At 40.3% G+C, this 21,253-nt stretch overlaps 2 protein-coding genes across 2 annotated transcripts; one reads left to right on the top strand and one right to left on the bottom strand.

The window, feature by feature from the left end:
• Positions 1-495: 495 nt before the first annotated feature.
• Positions 496-11,865, bottom strand: EIF2S1 (eukaryotic translation initiation factor 2 subunit alpha). The gene is made up of 8 exons (XM_030481979.1): positions 11,526-11,865; positions 8,423-8,664; positions 7,184-7,263; positions 6,563-6,714; positions 3,999-4,105; positions 2,751-2,848; positions 1,614-1,757; positions 496-1,328 (listed from the first exon to the last, which is right to left on the bottom strand). The coding sequence occupies exons 2-8, from the start codon at positions 8,661-8,663 to the stop codon at positions 1,203-1,205; spliced, it is 948 nt and encodes a 315-aa protein (XP_030337839.1). The 5' UTR covers position 8,664; positions 11,526-11,865; the 3' UTR covers positions 496-1,202.
• On the top strand, positions 11,718-21,229 carry ATP6V1D (ATPase H+ transporting V1 subunit D). The gene is made up of 9 exons (XM_030481981.1): positions 11,718-12,078; positions 14,657-14,774; positions 14,963-15,042; positions 16,424-16,491; positions 17,193-17,237; positions 17,718-17,821; positions 18,134-18,200; positions 19,670-19,748; positions 20,356-21,229. The coding sequence occupies exons 1-9, from the start codon at positions 12,038-12,040 to the stop codon at positions 20,495-20,497; spliced, it is 744 nt and encodes a 247-aa protein (XP_030337841.1). The 5' UTR covers positions 11,718-12,037; the 3' UTR covers positions 20,498-21,229.
• The last annotated feature ends 24 nt before the right edge of the window (positions 21,230-21,253 follow it).

Here is a 21,253-nt window from a genome sequence, read left to right as displayed (position 1 = left end):
GTGGCAACACCATATAGCAATGATATTGTTTGTACTGTGGCAGCATTAAGAATTCCTAGCTCAGGCTCAAAGCCTCATTTTCCATGCATTTTTCCTTTAGCAGCACAAAATATTAAGAAAAAATGGGATGGGTGATATGTGACATGACAATTAAAAAAAAAAAAAAGGATATTTTAAAATGTAGCAATTGGAAAGGTTACTTTTTGGTTTACAAAAACCACCTCCTCCCGCCCACCAGTTCTCACAGACAAGGAAACAGGATTTTTTTATACTCCAACACGGAAAGCACACCTTATTTCTCTTCTTCAGAGAAGATAAACAGGTTGTTTCTAGAGTGAATAGCTCAGCCCAGTGTAAAGCAGACTTAGGGTGGGCAGAAATTCAGGTCATGCAGCAGTGAGCTTACAAGACAGTACAGCTTGTTTTGAAGTATAAGCAAGTTCATTAAAGCTCCTGCTATATTCACCTATAGGAGAAAAGTACAACTTTATGTAATTTTTCAGTTATCAGCTATGTTTATTGGAATGATAACAAGTTATTTTTAAAGTTTTCAAGTTCTCAGTCCTTAACTGCAGATGATAAAGAAAGGAAACGCTCTTTTAAACAAGTCTGCATCAACAAACTTGCAAGAAAAACATTTTGTTCCACTCCTTCTTGGCTTGATTTAAAGCAAACAAAAGAAAGCCCTTTCACTGTTAAAGGGGAATCACCTGCTGGTCATACCCTTCCAGGTTTTACATTCATACCACTCTAGGCCATGTGACAAAGGAGGGGAAAAAAAATTCTTGGAGTTACATAGCCCAAATTTATTGAATATTTGCTCAAATACATTCTGTATAGAACTGTTCAGCTCACTTGGTTTTGGTGCTCCCAGGAAAGATCATTAACAAATGCACTGAGCTGTAGTCACCAATTAGGAACTGTGATGTATGAAAATGTTCAGCATGGGGTGACAACCTCCTTCTGGCCAGATCTGTGTCTTCAATTTGACTAGGCACCTTCCGTTCAAAGGATTCAATTTCTGTAAGGTGCTGTATCACATATTAGCTAGAAGAGCCTTTTACATTTTGGTCTTTTTAAAACAGAAAACACTTCAAGTATTCGCATTTGAAGTTTTCAATACTGGAAACATTTAGTCCAGAGTGTTTGCAATAGGGTCTCTAATTTGTCATATGGTCTCTCTTCTAAATACTCCAGAACATTTAGTCTTCAGTTTTGGCTTCCATTTCCTCAGCATCATCATCCCCATCCACTTCAGCATTTTCCCTCTCCAGTCTTTCCAACTGCCTTGCAAGCTCAGTCTCATCTGTGTCAGTAACCACCTTGGGCTGAAAAAACCAAAAACAAACCAGAACACATGGTAAACTCTCATAAAGAAAATATAATGTATATTTGTAGACTCTGATTCTACATAAAGAGCAAGAGACCAAATATATCCTAAAGTCACACAATAAACCCCAAGAAAATTAGAAATTTTTTTGCCATTTGTTTAAAGAACACAAAGTTCAGGGTTTTTTTAATACCTTTTTGCTAAAATTTCTCCTAGCAGTACTGGTCTTGTTCTACTTTAAAAACGCTAAAAAATTACACTTTAGAATGTAATGTGTTCTTACCTCCATCTGCACATTAAAGACTCCTCTCTTCTCCTCAATTTTTTCTTTAATTACAGCCATGGCTTGATTCAGAACAGAGAGTCCTTCAGTTCTCTCCAGTGTTGTAGTAGTCATCACATAACGAGGAGGGGCTATCAGATTAATCTATCACATTGTATGGATTTGGGGGAGAGGAATTAAAAAGCAAACTCAGTAATAAAACCAAAGAAAAAAACATGGAAAGCAAAGCAAGGAACACTCTTCTGAATGTACAGTTGACAGAAGAAAAAGCATTTCCCATTAGAAAAACCCCTTCTAGAAGCATAAACAACATGGAGTGAAATAGCAGACAAGGAAGTGTTGTACAGCCTGTCTGATTTCCAGTACCAGTATTGGGTATTTCTACATAGTGTGTTTATTTAGACAAATATTGTTAAGTGGAGAGAATATTCACTTTGCAGATCAGTAAAACAGCTATTCACCATTTTTGAATTACAAGTGTTAAAACCAGCACTTAAAAAAACCCCAAAAAACTGAATGAGTGAACTTTTCATTTTGTTACAAGAAACCAATATAAGAAATAATTTTCAAAGAAGGAAATTCTTTCAAGTTTTTTTTTTAAACACTTATTCAATAATACACTCAATATCCTGAAATTGTTGGGACAGAAAAGCTAGGCCTGGGTACAGCAGCCATTCTACAGTAGTCAACAGTCAAACATATGAGAGCAAACATTCCTTTTCTTACACAATCTTGTACCTGAAAATACAATCTATTGCTCCCTACCTAAGGCTGTATAAAGGAACAGTAGGTATGCACAGTGCAAATACTAGAATAAATTGAATAAACTGAACTAATGCCTTGGCAGGGGGGTTGGACTAGATGATCTCCAGAGGTCCCTTCCAACCCTAATGACTCTGTGATTCTGTGAACAGAATAAATACAGCTTCTTGAACTCGGCAAGTCACAGCACAGCCACAGGAACAACTGTCAGCACATAGCTGATAGGAAGTACATTACAGACCTGCTAGAAAAGAATCAGACAGCAAGACATGGCTTCCCAGCCTCGGCTATGTGATTGTGACAATGGCAATTGCATGCTACTGGTACCTGAAGTCATCAGAAAACGGCTTTTGATTTCACTGTTAAAACACTTACTTTAATGGGCATATTCTCTGTGGAACAGTTCAATCCTGCTCTCAAAGCTTCTTTTACTGCATCTATGCCTTCATAACCATAACAGGCCACCTCAATATCTAGGATAGAGGAATACAAATAATAAAACTTAATAAATGAATAAAACTAATAATCAAAAAGTTACCAAAAGCTATAGAGTCTTTAAAGCTTTTTAACATAAGCTTGGATAAAGATTTTAGCATCCAGTGTTTATTCACGATGAGAGCCTCAGTAGCTGCCAAAGCTGAGGAAGGTATTTCACTTTCTCGACTTGCAAGTTGAGGTGAAAACACTTCGTAAATTCTTTAGACATACTACATTTTACATTGTGCTTGGAAAAGCCAAGATATGGAATTCTATGCCCACCTTCACTTACCTCTCACCCAATAAATTCATCAGGAATAATTACGTATTTCACATAGAGAGATGAAGATATAAAAGCAATAAATACCAGGGAAAATTAAAGATCTATCAGGAAAAATGAAACTTGAAAAAGAGCACATCCACAAATTCACAGAATTCTGTCAGCAATTACAACAGATGCATGGAGTCATCACTTGAGGAGCACTGGATTTTTTCTAAGGTAAGTTATATTAATACATAGTTAAAACATTAGTTAGTAATTAATTAATTAGTAATGTTAGTTACCTTTTTGTAGATACATTTTGTAGAACATTTTGTAGATGTTTGGAAATTAAAGCACAGACTAATGCTGGCCATATCTGTAATACCCTGAGTGGTTTAGAGGCAAAGATTTCTTTACATATGTAACAATGGTGCAAGACCAAGCTACACTGAGAAGACTCTGTAGACTATTTTCACATGTTCATGGACCAGTGGCTAAGACATATGTTGTAGCCATGCTGACAGAGATCAATCATCCTGTTAGGAATCAACAAATTTAAGACTTTGAATAATGAAAAAGAGTGTTGTGGATGCAGTAATAGCTATAAAACATCTAAATTCACTGTATGCCAGTGCAGTATGATAGACTGTATTATATATCAGGACAACTACTTTGTCTACCAAAGAATCTGCAGTTCAGGGGAAAAAATAAAAGCCAAACCACCTTGCACTTTGGGACAGAACACAAATAGGCATTTTGCAAGCAATCCTTGATTAAGGTGCCTTAATTCTGAGCAGTTCCACTCAAATATCAGCATTACAAACCACTAAGTGGTTTGACTTAAGGGTCAAGATGTGTTCAATTAACATCTGGAAAGAACTCACCAGCTCGGATTTTGACTGCTTGCGGTGTCAGACGTCTGTTAATATTGTCAATCAATACACGTCTCTCTTCCTCTGTCAGATCTAGGCTATCCAGGATTGCAGGGTCTCTGAGCCAAGCAAAGCAACGTTACAGAAGTCATACTGAAGTGGAATGCAACATAACATTAACTTCTGATACTATTTCAATATTGGAAGCATTTAACAACAAAGCAGGTAAGTAGTTTACTCAATCTGTTCCTGGAAGAAAAGACCTGAAAAATTTTTTTCTTTTTTTTTAATCAAGAGGAATGACTTCTGTCTATCTCTATTTATATATGATACACAGAATGAGACAAATACCTAGTTGCCTTGTATTTATGTTCCCTCCAATGTGAAGATAAACCTCTATTACATGAAAAAGAATCCGTTATGAATCTGAGGTTTTTGAATTGTTTCAGTATTTCATTCAAATGCAAGATTTTTGCATTTGCAAAATAACCTACTGGATCACAGACACTTATTTATCTGCTGCCTACGTTCTTGGCTAAAGAAAGGATAAAGGTTTTCTAAATCACAAGCTAGTAGTTTAAAATCCAGAGATCACAAGGGACAAATGCCTCTGCTGTTTACCAATATAAATTAGCAGCTCTTGTTTGAAGAAGTGGTGTCAATTCTCTACTGCTGTATTATTTTTAACCAAAATATATCTGAAACATAACCACAGAGCTCCTCACAAAAACTCTTCTTCTTGTTCAGAGACAAGAGCTGCAGTTCTCTAAAAAACCATACCAGACCACCTATACTTCTACTAGCAGGCAAACATGAGCTAAAATAGCCCAAAAACCAGAGGCAATATTGGAGATTGGTCTCTGCTGCTAATAAAACATCATCTTTCATGGTTTTATATACCGAACACAGACAGCAGAAGGGCCAAAAATAAGCACTCAGAACCCAGAAATATGACAGGTTTTACACATCAAAATACGAACCTGCATAGCAGAAGTGATTTATTGAACATGCAAATTCTGCTTTGTCATTTACAATCTATCCTGTTAAATCTTTGAGTTACTTTTGTGAGCATTATATATACAGCTTATGTATAGGAGCACGAGAACAAATAAAAGTTACAGTCCACTGTCAGAAATCTTAAGGCATTACTGGTGGAAACATGTTTGTGCTCCAATCTGACCTGCAGATGAGCAACAAATGGCATGTGTGTTCAGGAATTTTTCCAAGTAGGAGAGAATCTTAAACAGCCAATGTAACTACAGTTTTTCTTCTTCTATTATGCAGGTGTTTAACTAAGTATTTAACAGTTACAGAATGATCAGGAATTCCTTCTGCAGCAATTTTGCAGATTTGCCCGTTACCAGGAAATTTGCTATCATTAGAAAATAATTATTATTCTGTAAAACAGAACACATTCAGTCTAAATGAAGGTACAAGTTGCCTCTTTCCCAAAAACACAAAGATGGGTTTAAGCTTGTCAAAATGCTACCAAGCACCCTGCTTCTTAAAGTTCATACAAAATGTAAAATTTTACTACTGCCATCTAGTGTTCAACTCACGTTCATCACTCAGGTTTATGTGCCATAAAAGAGTAAAAAAGACAGAAAAATGTATTTTTGGATCGCCAATTTCACAATGGAATCATAGAATATCAGGTTGGAAGGGACCTCAAGGATCATCTGGTCCAACCTTTCTAGGGAAGCATGACCTAGACTAGATGTCTCAGTATGCTGGGAATCTTTAGAGGGAAACCAAATAGGTTAATTCTGAAAGCAAACTAAAATATCAGACTCCATAAAAAAACCAAACAAGCCATGTATCTCAGTGTGTATTCCATTAGCATCAAAATTTCTATCGCTTTCTGTTCATAATTCCATTTCTAAGTTCATGATCCCATTCCCATTCTTTAAGTTCGGAAGTATAGAGAAGTAACAAGCCAGCTTGCTGCATTTGAAAAAGAAAAACTCTTCCTGTGCAGTGGAAGAGTGACAGTCAGCTGTGAGTAGAAATATCTTCAGACACAGCAAGATATTTTTGTTAGTATCTGCTTGGGACTAAGAATAGCCAAATTCTGACAGACAACCAAGATCAGTGCTGCTGCTTCTTCTAGAAATGCCACAGGCTCACTTGCAGCAATCAAAATCGCTCCAGTATTTGTAGTCAGATTTCTTTTATACTTAAAACATATTATTCACCAATGCCTCAGTATTTCTCCACATCACATTCAATTACTGCTTTGAAAAACTTGACATACAAAGTGGCAGACTCAAAGACCAATAAAACCAAGTCAACTTTGAGCCTTCTTTTTCAAGAGCACTGGGAACTTAAAGAAAGCAGTAAGACAGAGAAACCTACAGTAAGTAACTGGAAGACTGATGTCACAATTTACTAGGTCACTTGACTACTATGTTTTACATACCGACTCCAGAAAAAAACAAACAAACAAGAAACCAAACCACAAACGACAACACAAAACCAAACCCCCAAAAGCAAAAGAACATTATGATGAATCTATTTCAATAAATATTTCTCTGCAATTTGAAATAAGCCCCTGGAAGTAGAAAAGATGTCCTTACGAGACTGCGTGCTTGAATGCGTCATAAGCACCATATCCTGGTCTTTTGTACTTGTCATCAAATACCCAGGCAGTTCTCTGGAACAGGCTCTCAAGCTGCTCATCCTTAGTGTACTCCAAGACTTCAGCAACATGGCGAAGGATGCTATAAACCTGGAACACAAAAGGAGTGTTAAAAAACCCAAAACAAATACCAAAACCAGAAAAAATTTAGAATAAGAAGTAATATTTAAATGATAAAGACTTCTATTTGGAAGTGTAAGACAGTAGTAAGGGTGGTAGTCAACACTTTAAACTACCTGAATGACTTTTCACTAAAAGATGTCCAGTGTGCTAAACCAGCATACACTTTGGATTTCTGATCATTTCAATACATCCCTTTACATCACAAATTTTCAACTGACGTCTTACTTGATCTATTCATTAATGAAGCAGCAGTTTATCAGAGCACTCATGGAGAGATGAACTCGTTAAACACATTTGCATGGGTAAATGAAAATCAGAGTATGCCCAACACATGAGAACAATACTTTATTTTCATCTTATCTTACATCTGTGCATTTTGGTTGCTCAGGAAAGAAGCTGGAAATACACAGTGCCTGAATATAGCAAAGCAACTTACAGTCTTTGATTTTGTGAATTTGTCTTCACATTTGATTGCCTCCTCTGGAGAAACTCTTCTTTTTGACAAGTCGATATAACCTATTGGGGAAAACCATTTTAAAAGTGTCAGGCATTGTGCAAACTAAGTTTAACTGCTTCAAGAAAAATGCATAAAGGACAAACACTCTCGCTCAGGATTTGCCCCTTGCCTACACTATCTCTTTATGTTGCTACAGAAAGTAACAAAATGAAGCCTTAATTTGATCAAATTATGATCCAAATTAGGATATTAAGTTCTTTTGAACCATCTCTTAACAAATTTGAAAAGGCCTCCACCTACTTCTCACAAACCACAGACTCACTCAAAGATTCACTAAAAGACTACTATATGAATTCTAGATATGTTTTTGTGTTAATATAAGAACTAGATGAACTTGTAAGAGGAAGTATTCTTTCACTAGAATTGCTGGGAAACTTCCTTCACTTCAGACCTATCTGAAATAAGGTTCTCGTCTTTCCTTCCTCTTTGCTTTTTCTTATCCTGTCATTCATCACTTAATCTCAGAATTAACTGCAGTTTCAGAAGTATTCTAGAAAAGCCTATCACTTGAGAAACATCATACCAACAGTCAGGTTTCTAGATGTGCTCAGTGTTTATTTTTATTATTTCTTTATACCTGGTTACAGATTTTAAAGACTGCATGGAACAGTATTATCAAAATCTGACAAGTTCTATATAGAAAATATATTAAAAAAACCCTTTAGAGTAAAAGATTCAAACATTCAGAAGACAGAAACACAAAGTTGCCTGCGCAATCTCAACTTGTAACCTACACAATTCATGTGGTACAATTACATACACATCATCTGTGCATTTATAAACAAGATTAAAGACTTGTGAATGAACAGGATGGACTGTGAGCATTAAATGCTCATGATTTAGATTTTCATCTCTACATCAGACGAGATGTAGATCTTAACTGAGTCTCTTCAGTTAAGATTAAGAAAATCTACATAGATGTAACAAATTCCACTTCACTACAAATTTTTACTGATACGATTGACCTTCATTAACCCAATTTCCAATGGATACAGAGAAATGGAAGAATGATCAGATGGCACAACGATGATCCATTTTGCTCAAGCATCTTAAAAACCAGAATCCCTCACAAAACCAAAGAACACCTAAGCTGCCTAGTTTATCTGCATTTCTCTCTATGAATACAAATTTGATACTGCCCACAATACCCCCAAATACCTTTTTCTTTGTCAACTCTTATGACCACAACGCATTCATTCCGCCCGATGCGGATGAGTTTGTTTATGGAACGAATACGTCTTCTGGAAAGCTCACTGAGAAGGATCATGCCCTCAATGTTGTTGTACTCCAGCAGGCTGACGTAGGCTCCCATTTCAGCAATGGACCGAACATTGACCATCACTACATCTTCCACCTCTGGAAATTTATGCTGGTAGAATCTACAGCTTAGTCCTGGCATTCTGGAATTTGAGAAGAAACAAAGATTTTATTTTACAGTACGTCACTGCCTTCTCCTACAAACACAGTAAAAAAATCAGCAAGGACTGGTAAGGACAGAGAGGAACACTGGCACAAAAATTGCATATTAGAATAAGGCTTGTGCAATTCAAACTTAGGTTTTAACAGAAATTAATCATAGAATGGTTTGGGTTAGAAAGGCCCGTAAGATGATCTAGTTCCAACCCTCCTGCCATGGGCAGGGACGCCTCACACTAGACCATGTCACCCAAGGCCCTGCCCAACCTGGCCTTGAACCACCAGGGATGGAGCATTTACCACTTCTTTGGGCAACCTGTTCCAGTGCCTCACCACCCTCACAGTAAAGAGCTTCTCCCTTATATCTAACTTGAACTTCCCCTGTTTAAGGTTAAACCCATTACCCCTTGTCTATCACTACAGTCCCTAAGGAAGAGTCCCTCTCTGGCAGTCTTGTAGGCCCCCTTCAGATACTGGGAGGCTGCTAGGAGGTCTCCACGCAGCTTCTCTTCTCCAGGCTGAACAGCCCCAACTTTCTCAGCCCGTCTTCATACGGGAGGTGCTCCAATCCCCTTATCATCCTCGTGGCCCTCCTCTGGACTTGCTCCAACACCTCCATGTCCTTCTTATGTTGAGGACACCAGACCTGTACACAATACTCCAAGTGAGGTCTCACAAGAGCAGAGTAGAGGGGCAGGATCACCTCCTTTGACCTGCTGGTAACGCTCCTTTTGATGCAGCCCAGGATACGGTTGGTTTCTGGGCTGCGAGCGCACACTGAAGCCGGCTCATGTTCACTTTCTCATCAACCAACACCCCCAAGTCCTTCTCCGCAGGGCTGCTCTGAATCTTTACTGTGCCCAACCTGCAGCTGTGCCTGCGATTGCCCCAAACCAGGTGCAGGACCTTGCACTTGGCTTTGTTGAACTTCATAAACAATAAATTAACTAGTATTTTAGTATTACTGTGACAATTTGCTAAGACGCTAATTTTTCTGCATTAAAAGTAGAGCTTTCTATCCAGACTTTATAATCCACTTCAACTGTTGTACTACCTACACATAGCACGCTGTAGCACAGAGACTTCAAGTGGTGAAAAGGTGGCACTGCACACCTTGCATTCATTAAATTCATGTGGCTGTGCAAAATTTTGAATCAGATTTCAGCAAGAGGAGGACATGGGAGAGAAGAAGCCCGCAGTGCTCACAAAGGTATTTATTTGCCACGGGTGCCCCATCCCTGGAAGCGCTCAAGGCCAGGCTGGACGGGGCTTTGAGCAAACTGGTGTAGTGGAGGGTGTCCCTGCCCATGGTAGGGGTTTGGAACTAGATAATCTTAAGGTCTCTTCCAACCCAAACCATTTTAGGATGCTTTAATAAGAGATCATGCAACAGGCCGAGAAAATAAAGAGGTAGAGTGAAGCTTCTGCAGTATTGAGAAGGAGCAGACTCTACGTTCCAGATGACCTTCTAAACCCAACACAAGGTTTTTGCAACAGTCGTGCACGACCTGCTCCAGAGGCCACCTGTCAGCAAAGAAAGCAAAGGCAATTATCAGAACAGAAGACAGACCTGGCCTGAAACGTCTGAAGCACTAAAAAAGAAAAAAGTACCCCCCAGCATATTGCTAGTCAGAAGGAAAAAAAACCACACCTGAAAAACAAAACTGGATTAATTCATATACATTTAAAAAGTACAAAATTGATGCTTCATAATCATGCAGTGATAAGAAATGCTTAAATGGCTTCATTTTCCTGACAATGGATCCACATACTTGTCACTGCTAACCAGGTTAGTTTGATTCCTTTTGTATATGCCTAAAGTTTCCTACTGAAGTAGGAGCCCCAGATGCCAAGTTAAATGTGCCACACCTTCAGAAGGCTTCTACTATGCACCATCTTGAAGTTTTATTCTTGCTCTTTACAGCAGAGCTAATGCTTTCTAGCTACATGAGAACTGAAAAAGAGAGTAAGATGGTAACGCTAAGTGCTATGTACACAATTCGAAAGGTTGTGTCCACCCTTATTTCTATTCTTAACTTTGAGAAAAGGGAAATACAGGCTGGTAAAGGATTATAAAAAGAGTCCTCTAAAGGTCTCATGTAACTTGAAGCTGAACAAAGAACTCCCAAGGTTAAAAATAAAAGCTTTACAGCTTGTTTTTCTAGTCCACTTCATGCAGTTCAGCTCAATCCTATATGTCTACTATGAGATACATAATAAAGATAGATTGCAAAGCAACAAACCCCAACGACAGCAAGCAAGAATGGACAACCACCGTTCTGCACACACAGCATTTTACTCCTCTCTCCCCAGACACAGCTTTTTGTTTCGTCCTTCTGTGGAAGACTCTCGGGAGCAACACAGTGCCCACAGCGCCGTGCTGGAAATCCTCCTTCCAAGACCTCAGAAACGCCTCAGCAAAGGCTTAGGTCCCCGCGGCTGCACGGGTCTCTGCGGAAACCGACGAACACGGAGGAACTTCTGACCAGCGACTCACTCCCCCGGCCGCTGGGGCGCCACTGACGCAGGCAATGCCCAGCCACGGCACCAGGGCGGTGCGGCGGTCCCCAGGGCGGCGCGGCGGTCCCCAGGGCGGCCCACAGCCGCTGCCGGGCCGGGAACGGCCCATCTCTACCACAGCGAAAGAGCCGGCTACCCCCCCGGGGAGGGCGGCCCCGCCGGCCGGAGAGCTCGCAGCTGCGGCGCCGGGCCCTCCTGCCTCCCCCGGGCCCAAGCGCTCGGGCCCAGCCCCGAGCCGCGCCGAGTCCCCCCGACGCCGCGGTCCCCGCCAGGAGGAGGCGAGGCTAACCGAGGCCAGGCCCCGCAGCGGGAGCGCCGCCAGTACCTGGCAACGGCCGAGGGGTCCCGCTGTGCGCTCGCGGCCCGGGCTCTCGCGCTGGTCGCACTCCTGCCTCACCGTGCTCCCGGCCACCGCCACCGCGCCCTACTGCGCAAGCGCCAACCCGCCCTACTCCCGCGCCTCCGCGCGCGATAGGCCAGCACGGCTTCCCTCAGCGACCATAGAGTCTCCACGGCGAGGCAGAAGGCCGCCCTGTGCTAGAGCTCCCCCGCCTGGACCGGCCGCTGAAAGCAAGGCGGGCGGGCCGCCGGAGCCCTCCCGGTGGCGCAAGCGGACCCGGGAGCCAACTGCGCCTCTTCCTGCCCGTCCCCGGGGGACACGTGACCGGCCGGCGGCGCTAGGGCGGGGTGTGTGTGTGTGGGGGGGAGAGTTGCGCCGGCATCCGGGTGCTCCGCCCGCCGGGGCACCGCCTCGCGCGGCGGCGCGTCACGTGACGGCGGTGGCAGCGGTGACATCGGGAGCGGGCCCCGCCGTCCCCGCCGTCCCGCGCCGCCACCATGTCGGGCAAGGACCGCATCGAGATCTTCCCCTCCAGGATGTGAGTGTCCGCCGGGAGCGAGGGGCGACGGGTCCCGCTACGGCGGCCTCGGGCGCAGCCGCGGGAACGGGTCAGCGCCGCGGTGGGACTGCTCGGGGCGGCCCTGGGGGGCTCCTTGTCCCAGCTGGGCCCCGGCGCTGGGAACGGCCGCGCTGGGTGCGGGTCTGTCCCCGCCGCCCCCGAGGGGGTCTCCCTCCCTACCTCCCTCTGGGTGTTGTGCAAAGGCGGCGGGTGGGTCTGCTCGGTCCGGGCTCGGTCAGCCGTCAGAGCGCCATGGCGGGGTCCGGTGGTAGAACGCAAGCAGCTCCCAGTGCGGGGGGTGGTTGGCGGCTGTTTGAGATCATGCAGTTACGAAAACCTTTATTTTTAAAAGAAGAATTTGTAGAATATATGTATTAGAAAAAAATGGCAGAAATCGAACCGTAGCTTTTTAATAGACAGTACTGTTGTACAAAAGGTTGGCCATAAAGTGTTAAAAGAGAAGAAGGAAGTAAAATGCGTGATGTGCAGTGGGCAGAGAAGTAATTTTCCAGATCCTGCCAGCAAACTATTTGTCATGAAATCAAATGTCTCCTGACAAGGCTTAGGCGGCCACCAAAGTTGGAATGAACACAAACAAGTGAAACTGATCTGCTAATAAAATTAGTGTTTTAATGCTATTCAGTTTCTTTTCAGAACCCTCCAGGACAGAAAGACTTTGCTTTAAGGTGACAAGCTGTTTCAAATCTTCTTGCATAAAACTGGGTTGATGCCTGCATGTAGTCTTTATAAAAAGGTGCCTTGCAGGACAGAAATCATTGAATGTCGAATAATAATTATTCCCCCATGTATGTGCTCAGGACATATGAAATAAGAGTTTATATGGAAAGATTAACACATCACATGGTAAAGGGTCTGTTTGGAAACTTAGTTCAGAAATAAATCACATACATATACTCATCTGGTCTCACTCCTGCTCTTTTGGTAGTGCTTTTTCCATTCAGTTTACATGTCCAAGGAGGAAGCAGATCACTTTTAAAAGGTTTTGTGGGGTGATATCTCATTGTGGCAAGAACGTGGTGATGTACAAAGGCTTAATATTTACAAGCTCTGTTTTAAATGAGGTAGTAGAGCAAAAGCGTGGCTGATGTTTTGATAGGAATGAAAGTTAGGATGATAAAGTAAGGACAGCCTGCATCTGCAACAGTTACTTTGTTAACTGACAGAACAGAATTTCACAAGGTTTTTGTTGTGTGGGGTTTTTTTGTGTGTGGTTTTGTTTTGTTTTGTTTTTAATCTTAATGAAGTGGCTTGCAGGTATGGGCCTCTTCTGGGCTGGATGTCAGCAGTTACACAAGCTGCTCAGTCTCCTTGATGGTAAACAGGACTTTGGTCAATGCACTCTCAGAGGCTGTGAAATCTTGCTTGAACTAGAAAGTCATCCAGTCTCTGGCAGGTAGTGAACAGAGCAAACAAGTTAGTTCAAGGTGGTGACAGAGACCTGCCTGTTGTGGAGGCAAAGCTGCCTTTGTACTCTTTGAGTTTGTGGTGGTTTTTTTAATCATAAACATTTAGAAAGTATTTGTGCTTTTCAGTTACAAGTATTTGGTAGATACGAATAGAGCTATTCTCATCACATGCTAGTAAATGTGGAAAGTAATGGATTCCACTGTGTAGGTAGAATCTTAATTATACTTACTTTTTCAAGGTCAGGGAGGAAGCGTATACAGGGCTTTTCTTCACACAGAGGTGACTTCAGTATTGTCCTTTGTGCGTAGCAGCTGTATGCACAAAGGGGTAGCTTAAGTTAGCACAGCTTGTGCTTCTTGTCGTACAGCTCCTGCTGTTCTAGTTAACTTAAAGCAAAAAGATTCTTCAAATTAAAATACACTCCACAGCAGAGAGGAAAGCAAGGTTTGGATCCTTCTTCAGATCCTAATTCTGTACAGGAAACCTGTAAGTGTGCTACTGGAAGTAAAGGATATACAACGCTACAGCTAGCTTACTAATGTCACTTTTCAACTGATGCTACTTCTGATGGTCTTAAATAGCTTGGACATCTCCTGTGCGGCACGTGAAGCTATGGAATCATTGTGCTTTCTGACTTTCTTTAAACCAGAATGTATGGCTGCTGTATCGTGTTGCACTGTAAAATCAGAACACAGCATCAACAGCTGTGATCACATGAAGAATTTGCTGTGTTGTCTGATTTTGAGAAGATGACATAGCAGTAAAAGAGCTTGAAAGCCACACCACTGTCATACTGACAGTGAGTAGTTGGATTTCTGGTACTTGTAAGTCATCAAAAATGAAAACTCTTTTCCTATTATGGAAGTGCTGAAAAATGACTCGTCAATTTTCCATGATCTTTGATGGAATCTAATTTTCATTGCTGATGGAGATAAATATAATAAATTCCCTTGATTTTAGACGGGAATATAAAATTCTATCCTGAAGTGGCTATCCTGTTTTTACTGCATTGATATTTCTTGGTTGCTTCATAATTTCACCTATATCCGTGTGAGCAAACTTTGCAGAAGTTTTTTTCTAATCCCTTCAGATGATGCATGACATTTTTTTTTATTTCTCTGTTTAACAGGGCTCAGACCATCATGAAGGCCCGTTTAAAAGGAGCCCAGACGGGTCGTAATCTCTTGAAGAAAAAATCTGATGCTTTGACACTTCGATTTAGGCAGATCCTTAAGAAAATTATTGAGGTAGGTAAATGAGAATTTTCCTCTGTTTGACTCACTTTATATGGAACCTGTCTGTTCTGTCACTTGTGCATTCCTCTTTTGCTAACAGAAATTTCTTACTCAAATTTCTTATTCTTCTTTATGCTGTTAATTATTTATCCTGGTAAAGGAGCAATGATGTGCCTTGTGTTTGCTGCCTTTTTAAACAGACTAAGATGCTGATGGGTGAGGTGATGAGAGAAGCTGCCTTTTCACTTGCTGAGGCAAAGTTTACAGCAGGCGATTTCAGGTGAGGATTGCTGATCTTGTAGATGTCCAGTCCACGGGAAAGAGTGATCAACAAGTTGTTGTTTTCTCTTGGAAAAAAGTAAAATTCTTAAATGCACTTTAAAAAGAAACAGGGTAGGACAGGATGAACTGAATTGCATTAGGTAAAGGTGAGAGATGTCACTGCAGGAGAGAGATAATTTACACGATGAAAATGTGTATTCCATTTGGAAGCTAAACAAAGTGGAAAGAATAACAATTTATTTACAAATCTTTGATTTGAGAAGGTGTTGCTTTTGCAGCTTGAAATCTAAAATGTAGGGAAACAAGGATTTATAGCAGAGTATTGAACTATTTATTATTTTGATCTTTCTTGTGAATTTGAGGGCTGGATGTAATGTGTGTTATTTTCTCCCTGTAAGTCATAAAGTAATTTTACTCATTGTTCTAACCTCCTGTCTCACTGCCTTCTTGTCTCACTAGGCCTAGTGAGGGCTGTATGTGAGAGGGGAAACGAATATTTTTCTTCCAGTAGGGTGTTTTTAAATTGTATTTTAATAAATCACAGTTCTAACTACAGTATTTGTGTAATTCATTCAAGTGTGTGACGATCTTGTGGAATAAAGTTGGGGAAGTGTTAATGACTCAGCTGATGGTACTACCGGTTAATGGGGAAGAATTAAGTGATCAGACACAGCTGTAATCTGTGTGCTACTGGAGAAAAGTCTTTTTGCCCTTTCATTTGGATATGGTGCTGTTTCCTGTCCTAACCAGTCACAGTGTTTAGCTGTAAACAATAGTCAGATTCCACCCTGTAAGCAAACTGTACTTTAGTAGAAGATTTGGCTACAGTGACCTGTTCTTAGAAGATCTTAAGATACTCTAGAATACTTCAAGATGCATTGTTGTACAAGCTTAAGTTTGTTAATATGCTAGAGTTAGTGGATAAACAAACTCCTAAATGTTCTGAAAAAACAAGTACATACAAACTCAAAAGAGCAAAATGTTGTGGCCTTGGTCTGCATTAAAGCCTTGAAATTCCTTCACTTTTATTGGGGAAGAAGTCTCACAGGTCAATTAGACTCAATGTTATTAAAATATTTTAAGTAATTTGCCAGAGAACTGGCTAATTTTTAGCTATGTTTTGTATACTTCTCTAAGACATTTCTAAAGTTACATTTGAACAAACTTTGTGTTTTTTACATTTACAAACATTGCTGGAAACCTTATTTCTTTCAAAGCTTCCGTGTTAGCTTCAAAGTCTGTGCAATGAATTGCATAGAGAACTTTGCTGAGGACAATTTCCACATGTTTACAGCTATTTGATAACTACTTCACCTTGGATGTAATGATGACTTAATGAACCACGTTCCTGATTAAGATGTGTGTTTTCTTCCTTACAGTACCACTGTGATCCAAAACGTGAACAAAGCTCAAGTCAAGATCAGAGCTAAAAAAGACAATGTAGCAGGTGACTTTTCCAGACAATGAGTATTTCAACTCTTAAGGGAACTGTGGGAGGAGACTCTGAAATATGCAGGAATGTATCCAAACACTGTCTCCTCTTCTTTCTTTCTTATGCTCATCTAACAATAGGAACACCTGTAAAATGCTGCTTTTTCTTTCACATACAGCATGTAATTTTTGTATTTATTTACCTCTCATAAAATTAAATGAGCGTGTAAGCTGCAGTCCAATTTCCAGATCTTCAGACAAAGCATGATTTCCATAGAGCTTTAAAGAAAAATAGATCAGGAGATTAAGAATCTAAGAATCAAGAATTAAGTAAGTTTCAGGAAATTAAATATCAATAATTGTCTAAGAAGAAAACAAGAAAGCTAAATCAGGATTGAATGCTTGAAATATTCTGTAAGCATAGGGAATACATTTCTAAACAGAAACATAATAAAACTGAACACTGAATAAATCAGAATACTTCTCTGAATTTTTCATATGTCTAGATCTCTGTGGTCTCAGTACAATTCAGAAGTTCCATCTTAAGATGTCAGAACCAGCATGCCTTCATCGTTCCAAGCTATATAGGAAGATTTTGGAAACAAAGCTTCTGAGCTTACATAATGCATTAGAAGCAAATCGGGTATAAGTGAGTTGTGCTTAATAAATCTATAACCCTTTATGTCTCTTACACACATTCTTGTTCACTTTTGTCAGGTGTAACCCTGCCAGTTTTTGAGCACTACCAGGAAGGAGGAGACAGTAAGTACAGAACAAGTGTTTTCTATCTTACATGTACTTACAGCTATTGTATGGTAATACAAAAATACTTGTCGTGTCTTGCTGATAAGTCAGTTTACATCATAGGCATAGGTGTACTTACTTCCTCTATGATACTTTGCCATGTTCCTGTGACATGGAGGGATTATTAAAGGACTGTAGTGGATGTTGATTTCCTAAATTAGTGAGTTTTTCAGGTGAGGAGAAGGCTTGTCTTGAACTATCAGGTTTTGAGACTGGTAGGTCTTACTGTAGACATGCACAACAATGATCTGTAGTAACATAAACCACTATAAAGACAATTTGTTAATGGACAAGGGCTTTAGCTTGTAACACTTGCTGAGCTGTCTGTATCACTGTAGCTCATAAAATACTAATTTTTATCTAGTAAGAAAACATCACAGTAGCAATAGCAACAAATATTATTTGATATTTTGATATTTGATTTTTTTTTTTCCTCAGGCTATGAATTGACTGGCTTGGCCAGAGGTGGAGAACAGCTGGCTAAGCTGAAGAGGAACTATGCCAAAGCAGTGGAGCTGCTTGTGGAACTGGCCTCTTTACAGGTTGTTGGGAGGAAAAAACAGAAGGGGATTATTGGTTTCTTCCTGTTCCAAAATGGAAGTAGTCTCAGTACTATGAACTGTACTATACTCCTTTAGTCTTAATGCCATACAAAGAAACTTTTGGGGAGTTGGTATTTGTAACTGCTCATGTGCAGTATTCAGTGTGCTACTGACATAAGTAGAAAAAAAACTCTGCTTCTATCAAGAATTGAGTCTGTGTGTAAAGCTTCATTACAGACTTGGCTTTCAAGTGCTATTTGGGTTTGTGTATAGAATTGATGGAAATGTGGAATTTGTCTTGTCTTCCATCAGACATCCTTTATTACTTTGGATGAAGCCATTAAAATAACAAACAGACGTGTGAATGCAATTGAACACGGTGAGTATTTTTCCTTTTGGGATGTGTAATATTTTTCTGTCTCCATGCAAGATGAGGAACAGGGTCATGGAAGTATCTCTTGTTTTGACTGCTTTCTTCTTCGTAGAATTTCTAACCAGTTCAAGAACTCTTCAGAAAGCATAAGAGTTAAAGCATATTGCAAATAAGAACAAAAATCAAAAGCCTGGTAGAATGGACTGGAATACATTTCGATAAATGAATATGCAAACATGGGAAAGTAATCAGGAAGTTGTGTGGAGAACCTATAAAGCAAAGATTTCACAAACATTGTGGAGTCTCTGCTAGTGACTTACTTGGTCAAGTCTGTTGTATAGAAACAAAAGAAGGGATGCTTTTATGTGTTCAGATGTTCTAACAGCGTAATAGCTTTTAAAACTGTAAGGATGGTGTCCAGTGGAGAGCTGGTAACTTTTTTTGTTGGTTTTGGATGGGAGCGCAGAGCAGGCATTGAAAGCAAGCTTGTGAACCTCTTTAGATCTGTATTAGAGGAAATAGAACAGTCCTAATGTCAATATTCTAGTATTTTTCTTTCATCCAAATTTCTTAATTCTTCATGTTCTTGTTTGTAAATTTGTTTCTCGCCATGTTTTAAAAACAGCCTACGTACAGTATTGATGTGATTCCTTTTGCTGCAGTATTCAGGGTGCTTTGATTATTTCAAGTTCCTGAGTTGTTGACAGGTCATATTTAATCATCTTCGCATGTATGCAATAACTTAGTACATGAATCTGAACTGTCCTTTTCAGTCCTGTTTTTCATGGACTTGTTCCCTTGATCATGCAGGCCTTATCTGCAGCTCATCACTCTCCAAATTTAACTGTAGAAGAGGTTTCCTCTGCAGCCTTCAAGATAACTTTGATAATGCTGGTAACAGCTTTCTCCTTTCAAAAAGTGATTCTGACACACAGCTTGCCCAGTTGGGTGTTAAAGCTTTGTTTAATGTCTTACCTCTTCCCTCATAATGGTGTTACATTTGAGTATTTGTTTTCACAATGGCTTTTTCAAACCAAGAATATAACTCTGTGAGTAAAAGCACTACATGGAGCAGAAGTTTCTGAAAGAATGTGATGGAAGAACATAGTTTTAATTCAAATTTTGCCCATCTCTTGCAGGATTTTTTTTTTTTTTTTTACCACTTCCATGGGGAATAAGGACCTCACAAGCAATCAGGGCTCAGTGCTTACTGATTCCATTATATCTTTCAGAAGAACATGCTATGGGAGATTCCGTGATGTTCAAAGTCCTAGTTTAGTCCTGGGCTTCCTGAAAAAAACAATTTTGTGTACTTGTCCATAATGAAATAGCATGCTTTTCCGTTAAAGACATGTAAATTTCCCCTAGCCAAAGGAATTATAGATTGACTTCCAACAACCATCTGTGCACTGCATTAGGTAACTTCCTGGCTAATATAACAGCAGTCCAACGACTTCCTTGTTTATATTTTTTAGTGATTATTCCCAAGATTGAGCGTACTCTTTCTTATATCATCACAGAGCTGGATGAACGAGAACGAGAGGAATTCTACAGGTAAATATCCAAACCAAGACAAGACTGGCCTCTTTCTCAAATAGACCATTCCTCAGAAGGGACTTACGAGAACTATTAACCTGGCAGCAAACACTTTTAAACATGACCTGGTTCTTCCTGCACACTGAGTTTCCAGAGCTGGGACCTTGGAGATCTGCAATTACTTGTCTGAAATTTACAGATGAATCCCTAGCACTAGATTGTACACAGCTGTCATTGCAGTTTTTACGAAGGGAATGCTGATACGGTACACTGAACTGAGGTGTTCTGCATTAACGACACCTCTGCCATAGAGCTCAGTGTTCTGGGCTGCCTGAAGCAAAAATGTCAAACCTGGAATGAATGAAAGGAGAATAAACTTCATTAAAGACAAGCAGAGCAGTATAATGCAGTGTTTAAAGTCAAGAATATAATTTATAGTTTGAATGAAATTCTTCGATGGCAGCAGCTAGTGATAAAAGCCTTCTGCCATTTGTTACAGGACTTTGGGTTCTCAGGGAATACCTCCAGGCAGCGTTATCATATGCAAGTGGTATGGCATCTTTGCTGCTAGCCTGTTTCATGAAAACATGTTTGTTTCACAGACAAAGCACATTTCTCTTCACAGGTTGAAGAAGATCCAGGAAAAGAAAAAAGAATTGAAAGAAAAATCTGAGAAAGAACAGGCGCTGCGAAGGGCTGATGGTGGGGAGCATGAACCAGCCAATCTCTTAGCAGAAGAGAAGGATGAAGACCTCCTCTTTGAGTAACCCAGCACAGTTGGATATGGAGCAGGCGACCCAGAATAAAGAATGTCCAGTTGCAATGTAATTCAGGACATGTTGCCTCGATGATGCTTATGTGGCTTCTCAGTTGGTGTATAAATCTTGAGTTGAATGGATTGTGGATTTCCCCTGGGAGATCAGAAATCTGAGAACTTAACTGCAGCATAGGAGGAAAAGGAGAGATGAGGTGCTTTACTATCAGGAAAGCTGCCTATTGTGTGTTCAACCTGTTTCTTCACTTAGTAGGAATTACTATCCATAGCTGTGTTTTTTGCAGTATGGCTCTGGATTTGTCTAATCAAGATTCCTCTTTAATTATTACTCCCCTTCCTAGTGCATGCAAAGGAAAATATTATTTAAGGAGGGAGATGCATGTAATGTTCTTTCCTGCAGAACTATTAATGTTCATGTTGGTTAAAGCAGGTATTGACATACTTAAGTCAAATGTCCGTAAAGACAACTCCAGTTTTCTGGAGTTGTCCTGTTGACAAAATCGAGAGTCCTCTCTAACTGACTTCTGTTGCACGATTGTTACCATTGGCCTAAAACCATCTTGGTTTTAATTAGAGGTTCTGCCAACTTGTGTACTGTCTGTGCTAGAAACAAGTAAAAATTTTAAATGTTAAATATCTGGTGTCTGGCTCAAGCTGCTGGAAGATGGTGGTCTTAAAAGTTTGTCATATTGATTTCAAAATAAAACCTTCACTTCATCCCCTACCTCCAGTTTAGAACTTGCACTGG

The sequence above is a fragment of the Strigops habroptila genome, chromosome 4, assembly GCF_004027225.2.
Source record: "Strigops habroptila isolate Jane chromosome 4, bStrHab1.2.pri, whole genome shotgun sequence".
NCBI classification, from domain to species: domain Eukaryota; kingdom Metazoa; phylum Chordata; class Aves; order Psittaciformes; family Psittacidae; genus Strigops; species Strigops habroptila.
This window is presented reverse-complemented; position numbering and strand designations above follow the sequence as displayed.